The sequence below is a fragment of the Microcaecilia unicolor genome, chromosome 9, assembly GCF_901765095.1.
Source record: "Microcaecilia unicolor chromosome 9, aMicUni1.1, whole genome shotgun sequence".
Lineage (NCBI taxonomy): Eukaryota > Metazoa > Chordata > Amphibia > Gymnophiona > Siphonopidae > Microcaecilia > Microcaecilia unicolor.
In genome coordinates, this window is record NC_044039.1 from 88736584 (window position 1) to 88755160 (window position 18577).

Below are 18577 nucleotides of genomic sequence, written 5' to 3' on the forward strand. Positions count from 1 at the left end.
GGCGGTACCCTGCTCAGAAAAACCACGGTGGCAAAGGGTGACCCCAGGCAAAGGTCGCCTGCAAATCCAACAGTCTGATTCTGCCATAAGGAGGACAGATTCTGTAGCAGTTTCATAATTTGCAAAATGAAGAGACAAAGATGGTCGAGGTTACCCTTGCAGACGATTAGCGCTACATGTTCTTCAAGTTTGTAAGATTGCAAAATGCTCATGAATGTATGGAAACGGAGGGAGGGGGACTGTTAAAGTGTGCTATATGCAAAATACTGTTAGGCTAAAGTTTAGCCGTGTATGGTTCATAGGCTTTATGGTTAATTTACATGGTTGTATCAGTTTATGTTTAGCTCTTGCTCTATCTGATTTAGGGCTTGGGGTCGGTTCAAATCCTCTGGAAACACCCTACCTTACTATGGAGGGTGATGCTAGGTTGAGGGGAGAGTGGGGGGAAGGGACAAGAAGGGATGAGTTAATGTTAATGAGTTAATGTTGGAAGTACCTTTAGGGGGCATATGGCCTACTGAAGTCGGGAGAAAATGGGATTCTGGGTCCAGAGATAAATTAGAGTACTTGTCTAGATAACATGAGCACTTTGACTTTTCTTACTCTTAATTCAAAGGAACTAAACTCTCCTGTGAAGAGACAGCTCTTGTTCAAAGAAATGCTCCGCCTGGGGGCGGATGTGGTTTTTATACAGGAGACCCATTTACTACCAAATCATGAACAAGTATGTCACCATGGCCAATTTAAAGATCTTTACTTCGCATCTAGCCAAACTGATAAAAGAAAAAGGGGATGATGATAGCACTATCGCATATACACCCATGGCAGGTGAAGCAGGTTGTGCAGGACCAGGGTGGTCGATATGTGTTGCTGATTGTGCGAGTAGGGGCAGAAACCTTATCCCTATTAAACATATATGCTCCCAATGAAAGCCAAGGTTCCTTTTTTGATGAGCTTTGTGTCCTTTCCTGCCACATTGAGGGCACACTACTAGTGGGGGGAGACTTTAACCTAACTCTGCACCCCCCCCCCCTTGGATAATTCGGCCGCAAGAGTCCATTATGCTCGATCAGACCGTGCTAAACTACATAGATTCATGGGTACCTGGCAATTGCTTGACCTCTGGAGGCATTTTAACCCTCTTTCTCGCAGCTATACTTATTATTCAGCGGTGCATGACTCTCATTCACGGATAGATCCTTGGCTGGGGGGTCATGCCCTTGCACAGAGAGTACACACTGTGCAGATACATTCCAGAACTTGGTCAGATCACGCCCCTCTTACCATAAAGATAATTTGTAACATCACAAGGCCCTCGCCTGCACAGTGGCGCCTGGACGATAGCTTACTGGCAGACCCAAATATAGTGTCACGGTTAGAAAAAGACATAAAGGTCCTTTCCTTGTTTATTGTATTCCACTTTGATTTCCTTAAATGTTTTGGTCACTCCCCAAGTTTGTGGTCTAAGGAAGGGTTAAATACGTAACAAAAATGAAGTTAAAAGTTTCCTTTTTTCTTTGTATGTGAAGACATATTGAATTTGTATTATTTCCCTGTGTTGCATGTAACAAGTTATTACTTGTGTAATTTAAGTAAAACAAGAAAAAAAAGAAAAAGACAATCAATGATAATGGGGAGGTCAGGGATGGGGTGCTGTGGGAAAGCCTTAAGGCAGTAATCCGGGGACAGATCATATCACTGCAAACACATATACGACGTCAGAAGGTGGCCCAGTCACACAAGTTACATGCAGAACTGGAAAATCTCCAAACACAGATAGCACAGACACTCCCACCTTGGGTGATCTCTCGCATCCACTAGATACAAATGGAGCTTTGAGAGCTGCATCTAGCAGAAGTGACGGAACATCTTCAATGGGCCCGACAAATGTACTTTGAATTTGGCAATAAGGCCTCCCGGCTGTTAGCAGATAAACTGAAAAAATGCAATACGCAAAACTATATACATGCAATGGAAGAAAGGGCAGGTCAACGCTTAACCAGCACCGAAGACATTAGCCTAGCTTTTCTAAACATCTATACCAAGACGATATAGCACCTGGGGCCCATGAGATACAGGAATACTTACCTACAATTGAACTCCCCAGCCCAAAGCATACCGTTGTCTGCGTCTATCACTACAGAAGACTTGGGCTATTCAGGACTTGCCCAATGGAAAAGACCTGGGGCCGGATGGCTTTACGAATAAATTTTACAAATGCTATGGGAAACTCTTGGCTCCACTATTGACATGGATTCTTAATTCTCTAGAAATGCAGATAGAATTGCCCAACTCATGGCGACTGGCAAATATTATTGTCCTTTTAAAACCGGGAAAGGATCCATCGCTGTGTGGATCCTACTGCCTGATATCATTGCTTGACTTCGATTATAAAATATTTACTAAGATTTTGGCCAAGCTTCTACAAAGACTGATGCCCGACTTGGTACATGTGGACCAGACAGGTTTTATAGAGGGACGGCAAACGTTTGATAACAGATGGGCCATTCACCTGATACAGGAGGTAAATACTACACACCAGCCCACATTAATGCTTTCCCTGGACGCAGAGAAGGCGTTCGATCGGGTCCATTGGCCTTATATGTTTTGGGTATTGGAAAACATGGGGTTAGCAGGCCATTTCATAACATGGCTGCAGCGCCTATACGCTCAACTGCTGGCCTCTTTAATTATCAATGGGGCGCAGTCAAACGCCTTTAAGCTAGGGCGGGGGACACACCAGGGATGCGCTCTATCCCCGCTGCTATTTGCTCTCACCATTGAACCACTGGCCCAAGTAGTCAGAGCACAATCGGACATACAGGGCATCCGTATAGGGCCAGGAGAACATAAGATCATGTTATTCACAGATGACATTCTATTGACACTGACCAACCCCCAGAATTCTATACAGGTGGTGATGCAGAGTCTTCAACAATTTGGGTCTATATCAGGCCTTCAGATCAATATGGCCAAGTCGGAAACCATGGGTTTAAACTTGCCTCCTGACATGACTCTGAGCTTACAATGATTCCCTTTTAGATGGACCACATGCTCTCTTCGCTATCTGGGAGTCAACTTGACACCTACATTATAGGGCTTATTTGGGGCAAACATTCCCTCTAAGCTGCGGGAACTATTTCAGGAGTTAGATCGTTGGGAAGGGATGGAGCTTTCGTGGATAGGTAGAATACAAGCCATAAAAATGATGATACTTCCAAAATTTTTATATCTGTTTCTGGACTTGCATTTTACTTTACTGCCCTCCAAACAAAATTATCTCTAGCAAAAGATGATTTTTATGAGTTTCTGTCTAGAAACAATGATTTCATTGTATACTCTACTATTAGGAGATATAAATTTACATTTGGAATCACTTTCTAAGCCTAAAGTAGCCAATCTCTATACACTTCTGGAAATTTTAGACTTCCATTCTCCTTCTGGTCATATAAACCATAAAGCTTCTTCTATTACTTGTATTATGAGCTAGAGAGGATACTCCTAAATCATCCACTTGTGTAGTCCCCTTCAAAACACGACTATCTTTAAGCTTTTACAGTCTAGCGGCATCAATCATATTCCTATCTACCATAGGTAATTAAATATATATCAAAAAGAAAAAGAAAAATGTGGAGGAAAAAGCCTCAACGAGGGCAGCTCCTACATAATATAGCAAAAAGCTTTCCATATCAAGGAGCTTGCTTTCTCATCACAGACAAAAAACCTCCAACCGCCAATAGCTGTCCGTTATCACTCAATTTTGATTCAAATATATTTCTTGATAACAGGACTTAGTGTTCTCAAAGCGCCACGGCCGACTATGGCCAGAGTTTCAATCCTTCCTCAGGGTCCATGGTGGATCGTTTTCACTGTTCTGGCATCCGGTACTGCCAAACCAGTACCATTTCAGTCTGGCTAAATTTGTGTACAAATTTCACCAGTCAAGACCAGAGGAGGGGAATGTTTAAATCAAGAACATTTAGGGGCTCATGTCAAAACAAAATTTTAAGACTTTATCTATGCAGTTCATCTGCAGTATATCCAAATCACAAGGGCAGGGGCAGGATTTTGGGCGATCCCAAAACTCGGACATTTTTCTGCCATAATGGAACAAATCCAGAACGTCCTGGGCTAAAAGTTAAATGTTTTGGTCTAGACTTGTTTCAATCATGAATAAGTCACAAAAAAGTACCCTAAATGACCAGATGACCACTGGAGGGATTAAGGCATGACCCTACTACTACTAACAAACATTTCTAAAGCGCTACTAGGGTTACGCAGCGCTGTACAATTTAAACATAGAAGGACAGTCCCTGCTCAAAGAGCTCACAACCCTCCCTTACCTCCCCCTTCCACCCCCCAAAGATGTGAAGAAACAGAATATACCAGCCTCTATGACAGCTTCAGATGTTATGGTCAGTTTGATTAGAGGAGCAAGCAGGTCCCTGGAGTAGCCTAATGGTTGGTGCAGTGCACTGTAGAGAAGGGGACCCAGGTCCATATCCCACTCCAACTGGCACACTTGTGGTGGAAAGTGTGAGCCCACTAAAAACCTACTGTACCCACATACAGATGACACCTGCAGCCATAAGGGCTATTGTAGTGGTGTACAATTGGGTATACTAGGTTTCTTGTGGGTTTTGGAGGGCTCAACATACAATATAAGGGGGTAACGGTGAGATGTGTACCTGGGACCCTTTACGTGAAGTTCACTGCAGTGCCCTCTAGGGTGCCCACTGATCTGCTGGGATGTCTGTGGTACCAGTCTACTAAGAATGCTGACCCCCCCAGACGTGCCATTGTCTTGTTTTTGTGCGTTTTTCCCTTGGACTTTTTTTTTTCCAAAAATGGTCACAAAAGTAATACACATGGAGCATAAAACATCAATGAAATAGCCATTTTCCAAACAAAAATGTTTTGTCTGGTTCGAAAATGGTTATGATTTTTGGTCATTTTCAGCAACACGTTCAAAATCGGATTTAGACATCATATCAAAAATGCCCCTTCCCATATACTGTCATATACTTCCATCTGGACCTCCAGAGAGAAGGTCCATATTCCCTCATTGGGGACCTTTAACAGCAGAGGTGACACAGAAGTAAGAACCACCATCCTTGCCTCTTGTTGCCCCCTATACTGTCAAATTTAGTCTATTAAATCTTTTGAAATTTGACCTCACACTAATATGCACACAGAAACATTTTTTCTTGTCTTTAATCTTCTGATATAAAGGTTTGCAAGAAGTGGAAAAAGCATACTGAGGCATAGCATGAACTTGATGTGTAATGTAAGAACCTCACCATCCATTTCTGCAAATGTACATTGGAGTCATACCTTAAGTCATACCTCTGCATCCTTTCCTATTTGTTTCTACTGGTTATACCTCTCCCTGTGCACACTTCTGAGTCCCAAGCATTTTTCTGAATTTGGCCATTTATCGGTATGTACTCGATTTTAATTCTGTTTCTAATAACATTCTACTTGCTTTTTTTGGCCACTATTGCACATTAGGTCAATGTTTTTAGAAAACTATCCACAGTGACTTCATGACCTTTATGAGAAAAGTCAAACCTGAGCTCATTTTTGTGCATTAAAAAAACAACAAAAAAACATAATATAGTAACATAGTAGATGATGGCAGATAAAGACCTGAATGGTCCACCCAGTTTGCCCAACATTCACACTCATTATCAATTCGTTGTTAAACCAATAATGAACATGCTATAAAATACTTGACTCTGGTCTTTCGTTGCCATTTCTGGGAAACAGACAGTAGAAGTCCGCCCGGCACTGTCCTCACATTCCAAACACTGGATTTGCAATTGAAGACCTCTCCAGTCAATCCTAAACTGACTTGACATATATGGGACACAGACCACAGAAGTCTGCCTGCCACTAGCCTTAGTTCTTCACAGCCAGAGCCACCATCTAAGCACCACTCAACACATCACACACGCAGTCATTTAAGTTTTGGGGTTTTTTAATGCCATCCATGTTCTAATTAGGGATCCTCTGCGTTCAAAACATTTGAATTGTTTTGTTCAGGTGCACTACTTTGCATTTGTTAATCCTGAAACTTGAGAAACTACTTTATTGCCCACTTTTGCTTCACAGAAGCTCAGAAACACACATTACAAACCCTAATACTCTTGACACCACTAACATCTTTGTGTATAAACCATATAGGTGGCACCTGCAGTACTGGAAACTCCTGGATGATCTCAGTGATGCTGTAAATGGTTTCCGCCATAGGCAGAAGACTGTTGGTACATGAAGTGACAATATCAAATGCACATTCTAGCAGCTCTTTGGGATGACTTCTGTCTAGTCTCCTTGATCTGAACACTCTCTCAATGCAATACCTAATGAGAGATCAGAATAATGATAGTGAGATATGCTATGTTACTATAAGAATTAACTTATGTGATCAGAGTTTACTATACAACATAAGGTGTTTTCTGCAAGTAGGTAATACTGTTTATAATGCAGTGCAGCAACAATTTAAATTACAGCTCAGCCCAATTTGACAAATTAAACAACAAAGATGAGACCCCTGTTCTAACAATACAGTCATTCTATCTCCTGACCTTGTTCTTTACTTACCCCATCCAGCTCAGCAGCAGGAGAACCACATAAATAGCCTACAAGTGATCTAAAGGAACTCACAGTCTATTTCCTCTTCCCAGAGATGAGGCAGGATTATTATGGAATGTATTAAAGGTTTGGGGGATTGGGTGTAGGGTGTCAAAGAGCAGGCTGCAAGATGGCTGCTCTTGGAGAGAGTGCTGCAGAGAGCCTGCAAATAGTAAATACCGTTTCTCAAAATTAGATGATTTGGATGGTGGAACCCTGCTTTAGTTTTCTGGGATGTCAACCTCCAAAGTGGGAAAGATGGGCTTGCTATGGTGGCTTCCTATGGAGTAAAAAGGGCCAAACAAGAGCCAGTCTGTCTGCAGAAAATGTTGACAATGAAAGAGACTGTAGTCTCTCATGCAGAAATACATGGGTAAAAACATTTGAAGAGAAATAAAGATATCTTGCCTGGCCTGAAAGCAGAGTTAGGTCAGATGAAGGAACAGCTTGTTGCATAGAACAGTTGGCGATAAAGAACAAGGCAAACACAGAGGCAAGTTCTGCATTGTGGCACAAAGTTAACATAAATTGCACTCTTGAGAGGGGAATGGAAGACCTAAAGCACTCAGGCAACAATAACATCAGGGTGCTGGCATCCTTGGATGTGCCCAAAGGACTTTTCCAATGAGCTGCTGAAACTGTGCTTCAAGCAGGAATTTGAAAGAGAGAGCTCAAAGATCTCCCTGCACAGATAGTGTAGGGTTCCAAGTGAGATGATTAAATGGTTGGGTAACGGTGCGTGTTGTGCAGGGTTGAGTGCATCGGGGGTTTATCAGGGGAGTGAAAGTGTGACCTGTAAGGGTCAGGGTGTTGTGAAGTTGTGTCCAGGATAATATGCTAACAATTGATGGGTAGCATGCAGTACTACTCTAGGAATTTGACATCAGACCTGGGAGCAGCTAAAGGTTGCTTATGTCTAGCTATCATGGTGTAAAAATTATCTTGAGTAATACTGAAGAGTGGGGCAAACTGAAAAGAGAGGATCTCATGCCTGCCAACCCCCCTCCCCCCCTCAAAAAAAAAAAAGAAGAGATGATCTGTTCTTCACCTACCAAAACTCTATGGGCAGGTTATGAACTGGTCTAGAGGGACTCAAGGAAAGAAAATTAGCAAGCAAGATCTAGTTTCCACTCCCTAATAATCTCTCCAGACCAGTTCCCCCCCTCCCCCCCAAATGTAGCTATGTTTTGTTGCTAGGCTCTGCTCTGTATTAAGCTGCAGGTCTCAACTGAAAAGACATACAGAACTATGTTGGAGACAACCAGTTCATCTCTTTGAGGGGGAGGGAGCGGCTCTAAACAGTTTGAGTCTGGCTGCTCTAGGGGACATAGAAGATCCTGCTCTGAGAAAACAACTTTTTTGAGGGGGGCTTATGTACGTAGTAGAATATTTGTAGTTATGCTTTGTAATGTAAATTCTATGCTGGAAGCAGTTTTTTTTTCCACGTGTGCAACATACCTGGTAAATATATCAATAAAGAGACTTCTGAAAATGAAAATAAAAACAAAATGTGGAATTACAACACTCTGAACTACTCTTCTGAAGTTGTTGGGTTGTAAAATATCATGTAACCCCCGGTCCTGTTAAAGGGGTCATTAATGTAATAAAGCACAGCTGCACAAGTCACCTTTTAATGGTGTTCTGGGTAAGGCTCGGAATTATTTTAAGAGGGGATACAAGGAGACAATCTGTGATATGACTTATCAAAATATATATTTCCTGTGACTTCATTTATTCAACTATCAGCTATTCACAACTGTCCTAATTTCTAAAGCACTCCTGACAGCTTGTGTGAAATCCCCTTAAAAGCATGCAGACTGACTGCCAACCAGCCACTATAATCTGCTTCCTTTCCTTGGAAACAGTAGCTTCTATTGTATGAAAGCCTTTTGGCCCACTGTAACTGTCTCCTCAGAAAGAGTGGCTGAAAGCTAAAGTCTCCTTGTTAACACTCCATGAAGACATTAAGCAAATCCAGGATGTGGTATGGAAAACAAACAGAACAGAATTATTTATTTATTATATTTGTACCCCGCGCTAGTCTTCACCCTCTTACCTTTTCAGATTTGATATATTATTTCTGGCTACAAATCTTGCAAACGGGATCTGAAAAGTAAACAGTAGAAACATTTAGGATGTGATATATACACTGTGAAGAAACAGTGTGTTTTAAGCTTGTAAAATGTATTGGATATTTTCCTGTTTTAATTATGTCTGAAGTGTATTTCTCCTATTTGGCCAGCAGACGGTGCATGTTTATGCTAAAAGCTGTTACAGAGCACTGACTTCTCTTTCTTTTATTTGGAACACAGATAATAGGAAGTGCCTCTAGTAATGTAAACAGTTTTTATTTGAAACTTGACTGTTCTGGGCTCTGATTGGCCTGGCGTTTTGAAATTACGCAGCAGTTGTTGCTGGTTGTTGCTTCAGTCTTAGCCAAGAAGAAAGAGAGACAGATCTCTTTGCTGAGGCTCAGTGAATTATATGTCCTGATCTTCCCAGGTATTGTTTAGCCAGTTTACAAACGTTTAGATAGTGTTATAATTGATCCATATTTCAGTTACCTGTTATTGTTTGCCTATTTGCATTATTTTGTTCCAGTGGCAAAGATACTTCTATTATCAATGCAGTTCTTGTGTTTTTATCCTTTATTACACTGTATAGTTTTCTTGAACCAAGCTTCTTATTGGTTCAAATAGGAATATCCCAAGTGATCACAATATCTTTTAAAATTTGTTTTAAATTTATTTATTTACAAGCGCTTGATATACTGAATATGCAAAAAACTGGCTTCTAAGTGGTTTACAAAAACAAAAATTAACTGCCAGAGAAAGAAGAGAAAAAAAAAAGAGGAGGGGTAGAGATTTAGGCTTAGCAGGATACGCAAGACTGAAGAGGTAGGTTTTTAAGGCAACTTTAAACTTAAAAAAGGAGGGTTTCAACCAGAGTTGAGCAGGTAATGATTCCAAAGTTTAAGTCCAGCATAAGTGATGGCATAGCACGGGTAGTGTCCAGGCGGATGACAGATACAGACCAACAGCAGAGGAGCTAATGGACAAGAGGAAGTGTAGGGAACAAAGAGGCATCACCTTTAAAAGTGGACTAACACAGCTACCACACCTCTCTACTCAAGGTAAAACAGAGAAACTGGAATTGATATGTCCAGGTCTGAATGCGTACAACTCTGGTAGTATTTTCTAAGATACATGTAGGAATGCAGGTGTATATTGCGAGTATATGCGACGGAAGTAACCATTTTACAACTGTCATTGTGGAAAATATCAACAAAGGGAACTGCAACTTACACATGTTAAGTGCCGGCATGCATAAAAGGGTATGTCAGGACTTACATGTGCCATTTTAGAATCCTACACAGGTAAATGCTCGTAAATAAGTACAGAGGCCACAATCTTTCTTCATGAGTAATTTTGAGGGGGGGGGGGGGGGGAAACAAAAACAATGGGGGATTAAGGAGGAGACTTCCCTAAAATCCCTCCTGTAAAACAGTGTCCAAAATGAGCACTTTTAGGTAACCAACATGTGTTCAGGAGCAGCTATAAATCCTGGCACTGATATAATAAGAAATCCACGTGTAATCCCCTTTCTTAAATGCAGAATACAAGTGTATGTTCTGGTCCTGCTCCCTTGCCATCTGCACCTAGTGCAGCTTTACATGTTTAAATCCTGGCTTTCAAAAATCAGGTTTTCTATGTGTACTTGATATACACGTACAAATGTCAGTTTGAATAAATGTAAATTGGGCTTCTAAAATAACCATGTTAGGGGCCCTTTATTAAAGATTAATGCTTGCTATAAGCTGCGCGTCCTATTTTCTACCTACAGGCCATATGGCACTTAGTAAAAGAGCCCCTTAACTTGTTATTCCTTTCTTCATCTGTGTTCCATCTCTTCCATTTTTGATCTCTTTCTTTGTATCATTCATCCTAAGAGAATGTGAGCTAAAGACTATACATAATCCTTATCCATATTTTTGGATAAGACCCAAACATAGGAAGTCAAAGTGTAAAAGGAGGATATACTTTACCCTGAGGTCATAGGGCAGGATGGCCAGCATCCCACTATGGTCCATGAAACAAGCTGCCTCATTATTCTCATACAGTTTCCTGTTCTGGGGCATTAGAAGAGGGGTATGCAACTTCACAGCTCCTATAGAAAGAAGGAAACCATCAGCTTGAAAATACACATATCACAGTTTCTAACATACTAAGATGCAGACCCTAATCTACAGTACCTGCTCTTGAACTCAGATTTCATTCAGGTACAAAACAATCATATTTCACAGTTTCCTTGGGGATAATTCACTTTTAAATTGAGCGAGATTTTCTTTACAGTACAGATGACAGAAAATTAGATGCAACATCAGCCAGTATAAGACATTCAAAAGAGGGTCAAACCTAAACTCAACTGTTCCGTAGTTGCTTAAGTTGAAAGAAGATCAAATGTTCATGAAGTCCAACCTTCTTGATAATTGAGGGCAAAAAAAAAAAAATTTAGCCAATTCTGTAACAGTCTAAAAATTGTTCCTCAAATCTATGTCCAATGAGTTGAAAATAGCAAGATTAGCACTTTTCCCTACAATACAGTGATGTGAAAACTACCCCAGTTCCAGTGGCGTTCCTAGATGGGCTGACACCCAGGGCAGATAGCCGATGCGCCCCCCCCACCCCAGCGAAAGACCCTCCCCCCGGGTGCACGCCGCTGGGGGGGGGGGGGGGTGCTGCGCGCCGGTCAGCGTCATTCGTTTCCATGCTCCCTCTGCCCCAGAACAGGTTACTTCCTGTTCCGGGGCAGAGGGAGCATGGAAACGAACGACGCTGAGCGGAGTGCACCCGGGGCGGACCGCCCCCACCTTGGTACGCCACTGCCCAGTTCTCACTCTGTTAGCATATATGTCAAACTGAATGGGTTCTGATCTTTAAACAAAATGTAATATTAGAAAAGGGATCTTAATATAAAAACTGTTATGTGTTTACTCATTACTTCATTTATTTTAAAGAACAAAGTTATCTGATACTTTTTCACAAGAGTGATATGGGTAACTGCTCCCTTAGGTACTCAACCAATTAACTAAATTTATTCAGCTGACTGAAAACAGCCAGCCCTGTTGAATCTAACCCTTTCTAACCTTACAACGAGAGTGAAGCAGTCACCACAAAGTTTCTACAAGAATGCTGTAGGGAAATTATTGAGTTAATCATTTTAACATATACTAAACAAGTGTAGATTATAAGAAAAGAAACGGATTCTGACCTTGTGTGTTACAAGAAGAACTGAATGTTCTTAGATATGCTTTTTGGCTAGCTTGTAAAAACCTCCTAAAACTGTAACATATTCATCCAAGCTTAAACGATATGCTTCATGTACAGCTGCATGTAGATGAGAGTCTAAAAAGGTATATAAGAAACGGGAAGGTATGGGGAGGGCAGACAACTTATTGAGGGTATGCTGGATTTGTCTCCTTGCAAGAAATAAAACTGCTTTTAAGCCTGACTTGGTCTCGTGGTGTTCGTGAGTATCATTGGTAAAATTCTTTAAACAAATTCTATGCCACAATCAAAGGAAATTCCAGAAGAGATGAGAGAAAAAAAGGCTGTTGAAATATATCAGTTTAGAAGGGTGACAAAGCCATTTCTAAAGCTTTGGGATTCCACTGAACCACATGAGCGCCATTATCTGCAACAGAGAAGACTTGGACCTGCCAGAATTACTCCAAGGATCCAAAGTTGGACTTGGATGTCATATCGAAAATGCCCCTTATATTAACATAGTACATGACGGCAGATAACAAATAGCCTGCAAATAGGTGGGAAAATGTGGGGTACAAATGCAATAAATAAATAACAACCTGTACGGTCCATCCAGTCTGCCCAACAAGATAAACTCATAGCATAAAGTATAATGTGATACTGCAGGGGCTATTACTACAAATACCTAGCCTCAGGTAGAGGACAGGAAATCAGGTGACACATGGAAGATGGGAAAAATATAAAAGGTAGCACTCTGATTAGAACAAAACGTCCCACTGAGGTCAGATCCGAATTCTAATGGCCCAGTGCACAGATAAAGACACAAGACTCAAGTGTTATATAAAATAAAAGCTGATTTATTAGGTATTGGTAGCAGTGAAAGCAGGGACAAATGCTCTTATGCTAATATACTCAAAATGATGGTAAAGCACAGAGTATTTATGTACCTGTCAAGGCAGGGTAGAGAACGTACTTATGCCCTAGTCCTAAAACTAATTAGGACTTCTACCTAAGGCACTAAGAGGGATCTTTTACTAATATGTTGTAGTGTTTTTAGCTAGAAATCAGCTGGTGATAAACGCCAAGACACCCATTGGAATATAATGGGCGTCTCGGCATTTACCGCCAGCTGATTTCTACCACGAGCTAAGAACCTTACCACGGCTTAAGACCCCCTTAGAGAAAAAACAAATACAACCTGACTTCATGATAGTCACCGCATGATGGTCGCTGCATCTCAAAAAAGATATAGTGGAATTAGAAAAGGTACAGAGAAGGGCGACGAAAATGATAAAGGGGATGGGACAACTTCCCTATGAGGAAAGGCTAAAGCGGCTAGGGCTTTTCAGCTTGGAGAAAAGGCGGCTGAGGGGAGATATGATAGAGGTCTATAAAATAATGAGTGGAGTTGAACGGGTAGATGGGAAACGTCTGTTTAGGCTTTCTAAAAATACTAGGACAAGGGGGCATGCGATGAAGCTACAATGTAGTAAATTTAAAACGAATCAGAGAAACTTTTTTTCACTCAACATTTAATTAAACTCTGGAATTCGTTGCCAAAGAATGTTGTAAAGGCGGTTAGTTTAGCGGAGTTTAAAAATGGTTTGGACGGCTTCCTAAAGAAAAAGTCCATAGACCATTATTAAATGGACTTGGAGAAAATCCACTATTTCTGGGATAAGCAGTATAGAATGTTTTGCACTTTTTTAGGATCTTGCTGGGTATTTGTGACCTGGATTGACCACTGTGCTGGGCTTGATGGACCTTTGGTCTTTCCCAGTATGGCAATACTTATGTACTTAAGCTCTCTCTCTCTCACACACAAGACGTTGTAGAGGGAGGTGGGCAGGCTGTAGGATCTCTCATGGCACAGGAAGGCAGATGGCCTTTCTCTCGCAGGCAGGAAACCGTGGTGAGCAGGAGAAGGTGGGCAGGAGCCACGTTTTACGAGCCTCAGATGCTGTTCATCATGTCGCTGGCTTGGACCAAGGTCGTGATCTGATCCACGGAAGGCAGCTCCCTCGTGAGCTGCTCAAGGTAACACCCAAAGGTAACGTTATACTTGAGGAAGAGTTTCTTATACAATTTACTTGGGTTTAGAGAGCTATGCTGTTCAGATTAACAAATCTGGGACTTTCCATTGCTGTGGCTTCTACTTCTCCTATGCCTACACATGCCATTAGCTCCTTTTTCAGGTATTCCCGCATTTTACCAAAATCAGCACGTCTGAAATCCAGTACTTTGAATTTTATGCGTCTGCACTCTTCTATTGCTCTTATAAACCATATCGTGTGATGATCACTATTGCCTAAGTGGGCACCCACCCGAACTTGGAAACATTTCCTCCATTTGTGAGAACTAGATCCAATGTCAATCCTTACCTCATGTGTTCCATCACCATTCGTCTGAGCAAAGCACTTTGACAAGGATTCACAATCTCTGTGTTTTTTTCCCCGATTCTTCCGAAGGGACGTTCCAATCCACCACAGGAAAGTTGAAATCTTCCAGCAACGGTGCCTCCCTTTTCATTCCAAGCTTATGGATATTTTCTATCAGATCCTCGTTCAGCTTCTCCATTTGTGTTGGAGGTTTGTAAATAACACCCACCTAGATACTGGTCCCATCTTCTCTTTCCAGGATGATCCATATATAGCTTTTTCCTTTTCCCTAGGTTCCCTGCATTTCAGCTGCTCTGATATTTTTCACATACAGTGCCACTCTTCCACTTCTTTGGCCCTCCCTATCCTTCCTATAAAGATTATATCCTGGTATGGTTGCATCCCATTCATGGGAATCATTGAACCATGTCTTTGTAATAGCAACAATATCCAAGTCTTCCTCAAATATCAGGGCTTGCAAATCTTAAACTTCTTTACTTAGGCTACAAGTATTTGTGCTCATTGCTTTCCATGTGCTATTAAGTGAGTTTAGATAGTTTTCTATATGAACATTACCTTCCCCACTGCCATCATGTTTTCCCTGGGGGTGACATTCTGAATTCCCTTGCTTCCTTTTGTCATTTCCACCCTCTAGTTTAAATGTCTAGACACAAAGTCTGAATTTCTCCTCAAGGATCCTTTTTTCTGTCACAGAAAGATGTAGTCCACCATTACAGTACAGCCTGTTATTTTTCCATGTACTGCCCACATTCTCCTATGTAACTAAAACCTTCATCTTTACACCAAGCTTCAAGGCACTTGCTGAATTCCTCTGTTTTATGTAGTCTCTCTCAGCAGGCATTCCTTGGACCTGGGAGAATGGAAGCTATCCAGGAAGGGTTTTCAGCTGATAGTAGACAAATGGGGTTCTCTGCTTCTGGACTTGATGGCGACAAAAAGGAATGCCAAGGTGCCCAAGTTCTTCAGCCACTGGAAAGACCCAGGCTTGATGGGGATCAATGCCCTATTGCAGCTCTGGCCAGAGACACATCTATTGTATTGTCCTTGGCCCATAGTATGCCGCATGCTGAAAAGGATCTCATTGCACTGGGGTTGAACAATTCTTGTAGTCCCGGATTGGCTGTGGAGGCTGTGGTATGTGGACCTGATTTGACGGCTGGATGGCGGTCCTTTATGTCTTCTGCAGATATACAGCCTACTGAAGCAAGGTCTGGTGCTCATGAAGGATCTGTGCCCTTTGGTCTTAAGGCTTGGCCATTGAAAGGGCTCGGTTGAGAAGAAAAGGTTATTCTGATTCAGTTTTTGCTATCTTGCTTCAGGCTCGGAAACACTCTATATCCATGGCATATGTGAGGGTGTGGAGGATGTTTGAGGACTCTTGTTCTGAGCGCGGACCTTCACCCTTTGTTCAGATTGCGCACATCCTAGTGTTTCTCCAGGCATGTCTTCAGGGAAGGATTGGCATTGGGTTCTCTAAACGTTCAGGTTACAGCTTTGGCCTGTTTCAGGGGCCGACTACAGAACACATCTCTTGTGGCTCACCCAGACATCCTTCGATTCTTGTGGGGCCGCTTGCAGCCTCCCTTTTGCACAAAGTGTCCAGAGTGGAACCTTAATTTAGTCCTTCGGGCTCTTCAGAAGCCTCCTTTTGAGTCACTCTGGAAGGCCTCCTTAAAAGATCTTATGCTAAAGACACTATTCTTGGTGGGTGTTGCATCAGAACGTAGAGCTTCAGACTCTCTTGTCGAGATCCCTTTCTCTACTTTTCAGAGGCGGGGGTCTCCCTGCGCACGATTCCTTCCTTTCTTCTGAAAGTAGTATCAAAATATGAACTGGCATATAAACTGCCTCTGGTGACCACTATTACTCTCCAGGCAGCATACTGCTGTTTCTTCTGCGCTTCGTCTGCGCTTCCTGGGTATTGCTACAGTTCCCAATTGTGGATCGCCTTGCCGAGAACTGTTTGTACCACTCAGGTCCATCTCAGCATCTGGATTACCACCGCCCATCATGGTCTCTCTTCCCTTTCCCTTTTCCTTCTTACCCTGTTCCTTCTCCCCTATCTAATGTAATTGATTCACTTGTGCATTGTAAGCCACTTTGAGTCTGCTTCATGTGGAAAAAGTGGGGTATAAATGTTCATAAATAAATAAATCTCAACCAATCTATGGAGCTTCCTGCATATCTCTTGTTCTCTACAAGATGTCCAGTGATGAGAGGTTAGCGAGTTGTTTAAAGTTGTTGTGTTTATTCTGAGTTTCTCCTTACGGCTCATCTACGTAAATGCTGAGGGGCTAGACTGGATGCCAAGAGAGATATGTCTCAGCTCAGTTTTCTATCTCCCCATTAGTTGATGGACACAACTATCCCACAGGTTCTGGAATAGTGGAAAAGACTAATGGAAAGAAAATTATCAAGTAAGACCTAATTTCTCCATCTCCTTTTTAAATGTTAGCATCAGTAACCTGATTCCATTCTGGTTAAGGTGCATTCTATCCTTTAGGAATAGGCTCCCCCTTTCCCAAAAGTTGTCCAGTTCCTAACAAATCTAAATCCCTCATCCCCACCGACCCAACATAACATACCTGGATACCTGTGACATAACGTAACCAAAGACCGTAATGAACATATCCTAACTCTTCCTCTCCCTCTCTAAGTTCCCCCAACTGTATTTACCATACATGTACCTCATCCTATCAATATATCATCTTGTATTTGTTCATACCGGAATCGGCCAATGCCGTTTACGGTACTATGTAAGCCACATTGAGCCTGCAAAAAGGTGGGAAAATGTGGGATACAAATATAACAAAATATATATATAAACCAAACATTGAGATTTTGGAGCTCTGACTGTCTCTCGGGCTCTGAACATTGAATGGGGAGCATTTCTGAAATTGCTGCCCTGGAGGACCTGGAATTTAACTTTCTAACAGCTTAAATTTGGTTTCCAGAACGCTCCTCCCATATTTTCCTAAGTTTTCGATACCGACACGTACCAAGACAGCCAATTTCTCCCCAGTGCTGTCTAAAATCTTATCTAGGTGACACGCGAGGGCTGCCACCTTCACACCAGGTAGGCAAATGACCATTTGTCTATGCAGTTGTTTGGATTCATAAACTTGCAGACCCATGGGAAGGCTGTGGAGCAGGTGATGGAGCTGCTGCAGGGGATGGGGAGGGAGAGGGCTCTGCTGGTGGAACAGGTGGGGAGGGGGCCTCCATATAGTCCTCATCTATTACGAGGACCCCCTCCTCCGAGCCCGACGACTCCTCCTCCTCCGCCTTTTAGATTGTAAGCTCTTTGAGCAGGGACTGTCCTTCTATGTTTAAATTGTACAGCGCTGCGTAACCCTAGTAGCGCTTTAGAAATGTTAGTTAGTTAGTTAGTTTGGATTCATAAACTTGCAATTTCACCAAGTTCTAACCGTAAAACAGAAAGTCCCTGTTATCCTAACTTCTGGTTTTCCTTCAATCAAATCCTGCTCTAATAATCATCCAGTTCCTGTTTCTCACTCACCAACCCATCACTTCATTCATCAGCACTATCCCTCCATTGCTGAAAACTGCCCAGCTCCTCTAGGACCACTTCACTTGCCCTCTCTCTAAGCATCAGGATGAGGCATTTAGCGTACCAAAAATGACTCCACTTCCCATGTACAATATGTGCCCCTCTCCAAACATATGATCTTTTCCATCCAGCTGCTATAAACATTTTAGATGTACAGATGTTCACAGTGAGTTACATTCCAGTATAGTAGGCATTTCCTGTCCTCAGAGGGCAGACTGTACCTGAGGTAATGGAGGTTTAAGTGATGATTTGAATCAGTAAAAATAAATATTTTCCTAAATTTAATAGTCCATGTATGAAACCCTTCCACAAAGAGGTTTTAATAAGATATGGTTTGAAAGCAGACTGGCTCATGGGACCTCTCTGTGGAGCGGTTTTTAATGAATCATGTTTGTGTGCTGGGGGACAGGCTGCCAGTTGAAAAGTATCTTCTTTTTTCTCCCTAGCAACTTTCCTTTTGACCTCTCAATGTAAGCTACAGGAGAAGGGTCACAGCCATATGCAAATTATTAAACTAACTTATTGAGGAAGAGAAGAGAAGATCACTAAGGGGTCCTTTTACTAAGCTGCATTAAAAATGGCCTTAGTGTGTTCTTACATGGGTCATTCCCATGCACTAAGGCCTCAGTTACTAAAGTCTGCCCTCTGGGTATAGGAAACGCCTTTGTACCGGAATATAATTCACTATGAGCTGCTATTGATTAAAA

At 42.0% G+C, this 18577-nt stretch overlaps 1 protein-coding gene across 1 annotated transcript in view; it reads right to left on the reverse strand.

Moving 5' to 3' along the window:
• The window catches only part of EIF2AK4 (eukaryotic translation initiation factor 2 alpha kinase 4), a 285849-nt gene that overhangs the window by 98611 nt on the left and 168661 nt on the right, over positions 1–18577 (reverse strand). Inside the window, exons 23-25 of the mRNA XM_030213680.1 lie at positions 10679–10800; positions 8690–8739; positions 6194–6362 (exon numbers count right to left, since the gene is read on the reverse strand). Coding sequence (XP_030069540.1) covers positions 6194–6362; positions 8690–8739; positions 10679–10800 — 341 coding nt within the window. The remainder of the gene's footprint in view (positions 1–6193; positions 6363–8689; positions 8740–10678; positions 10801–18577) is intronic.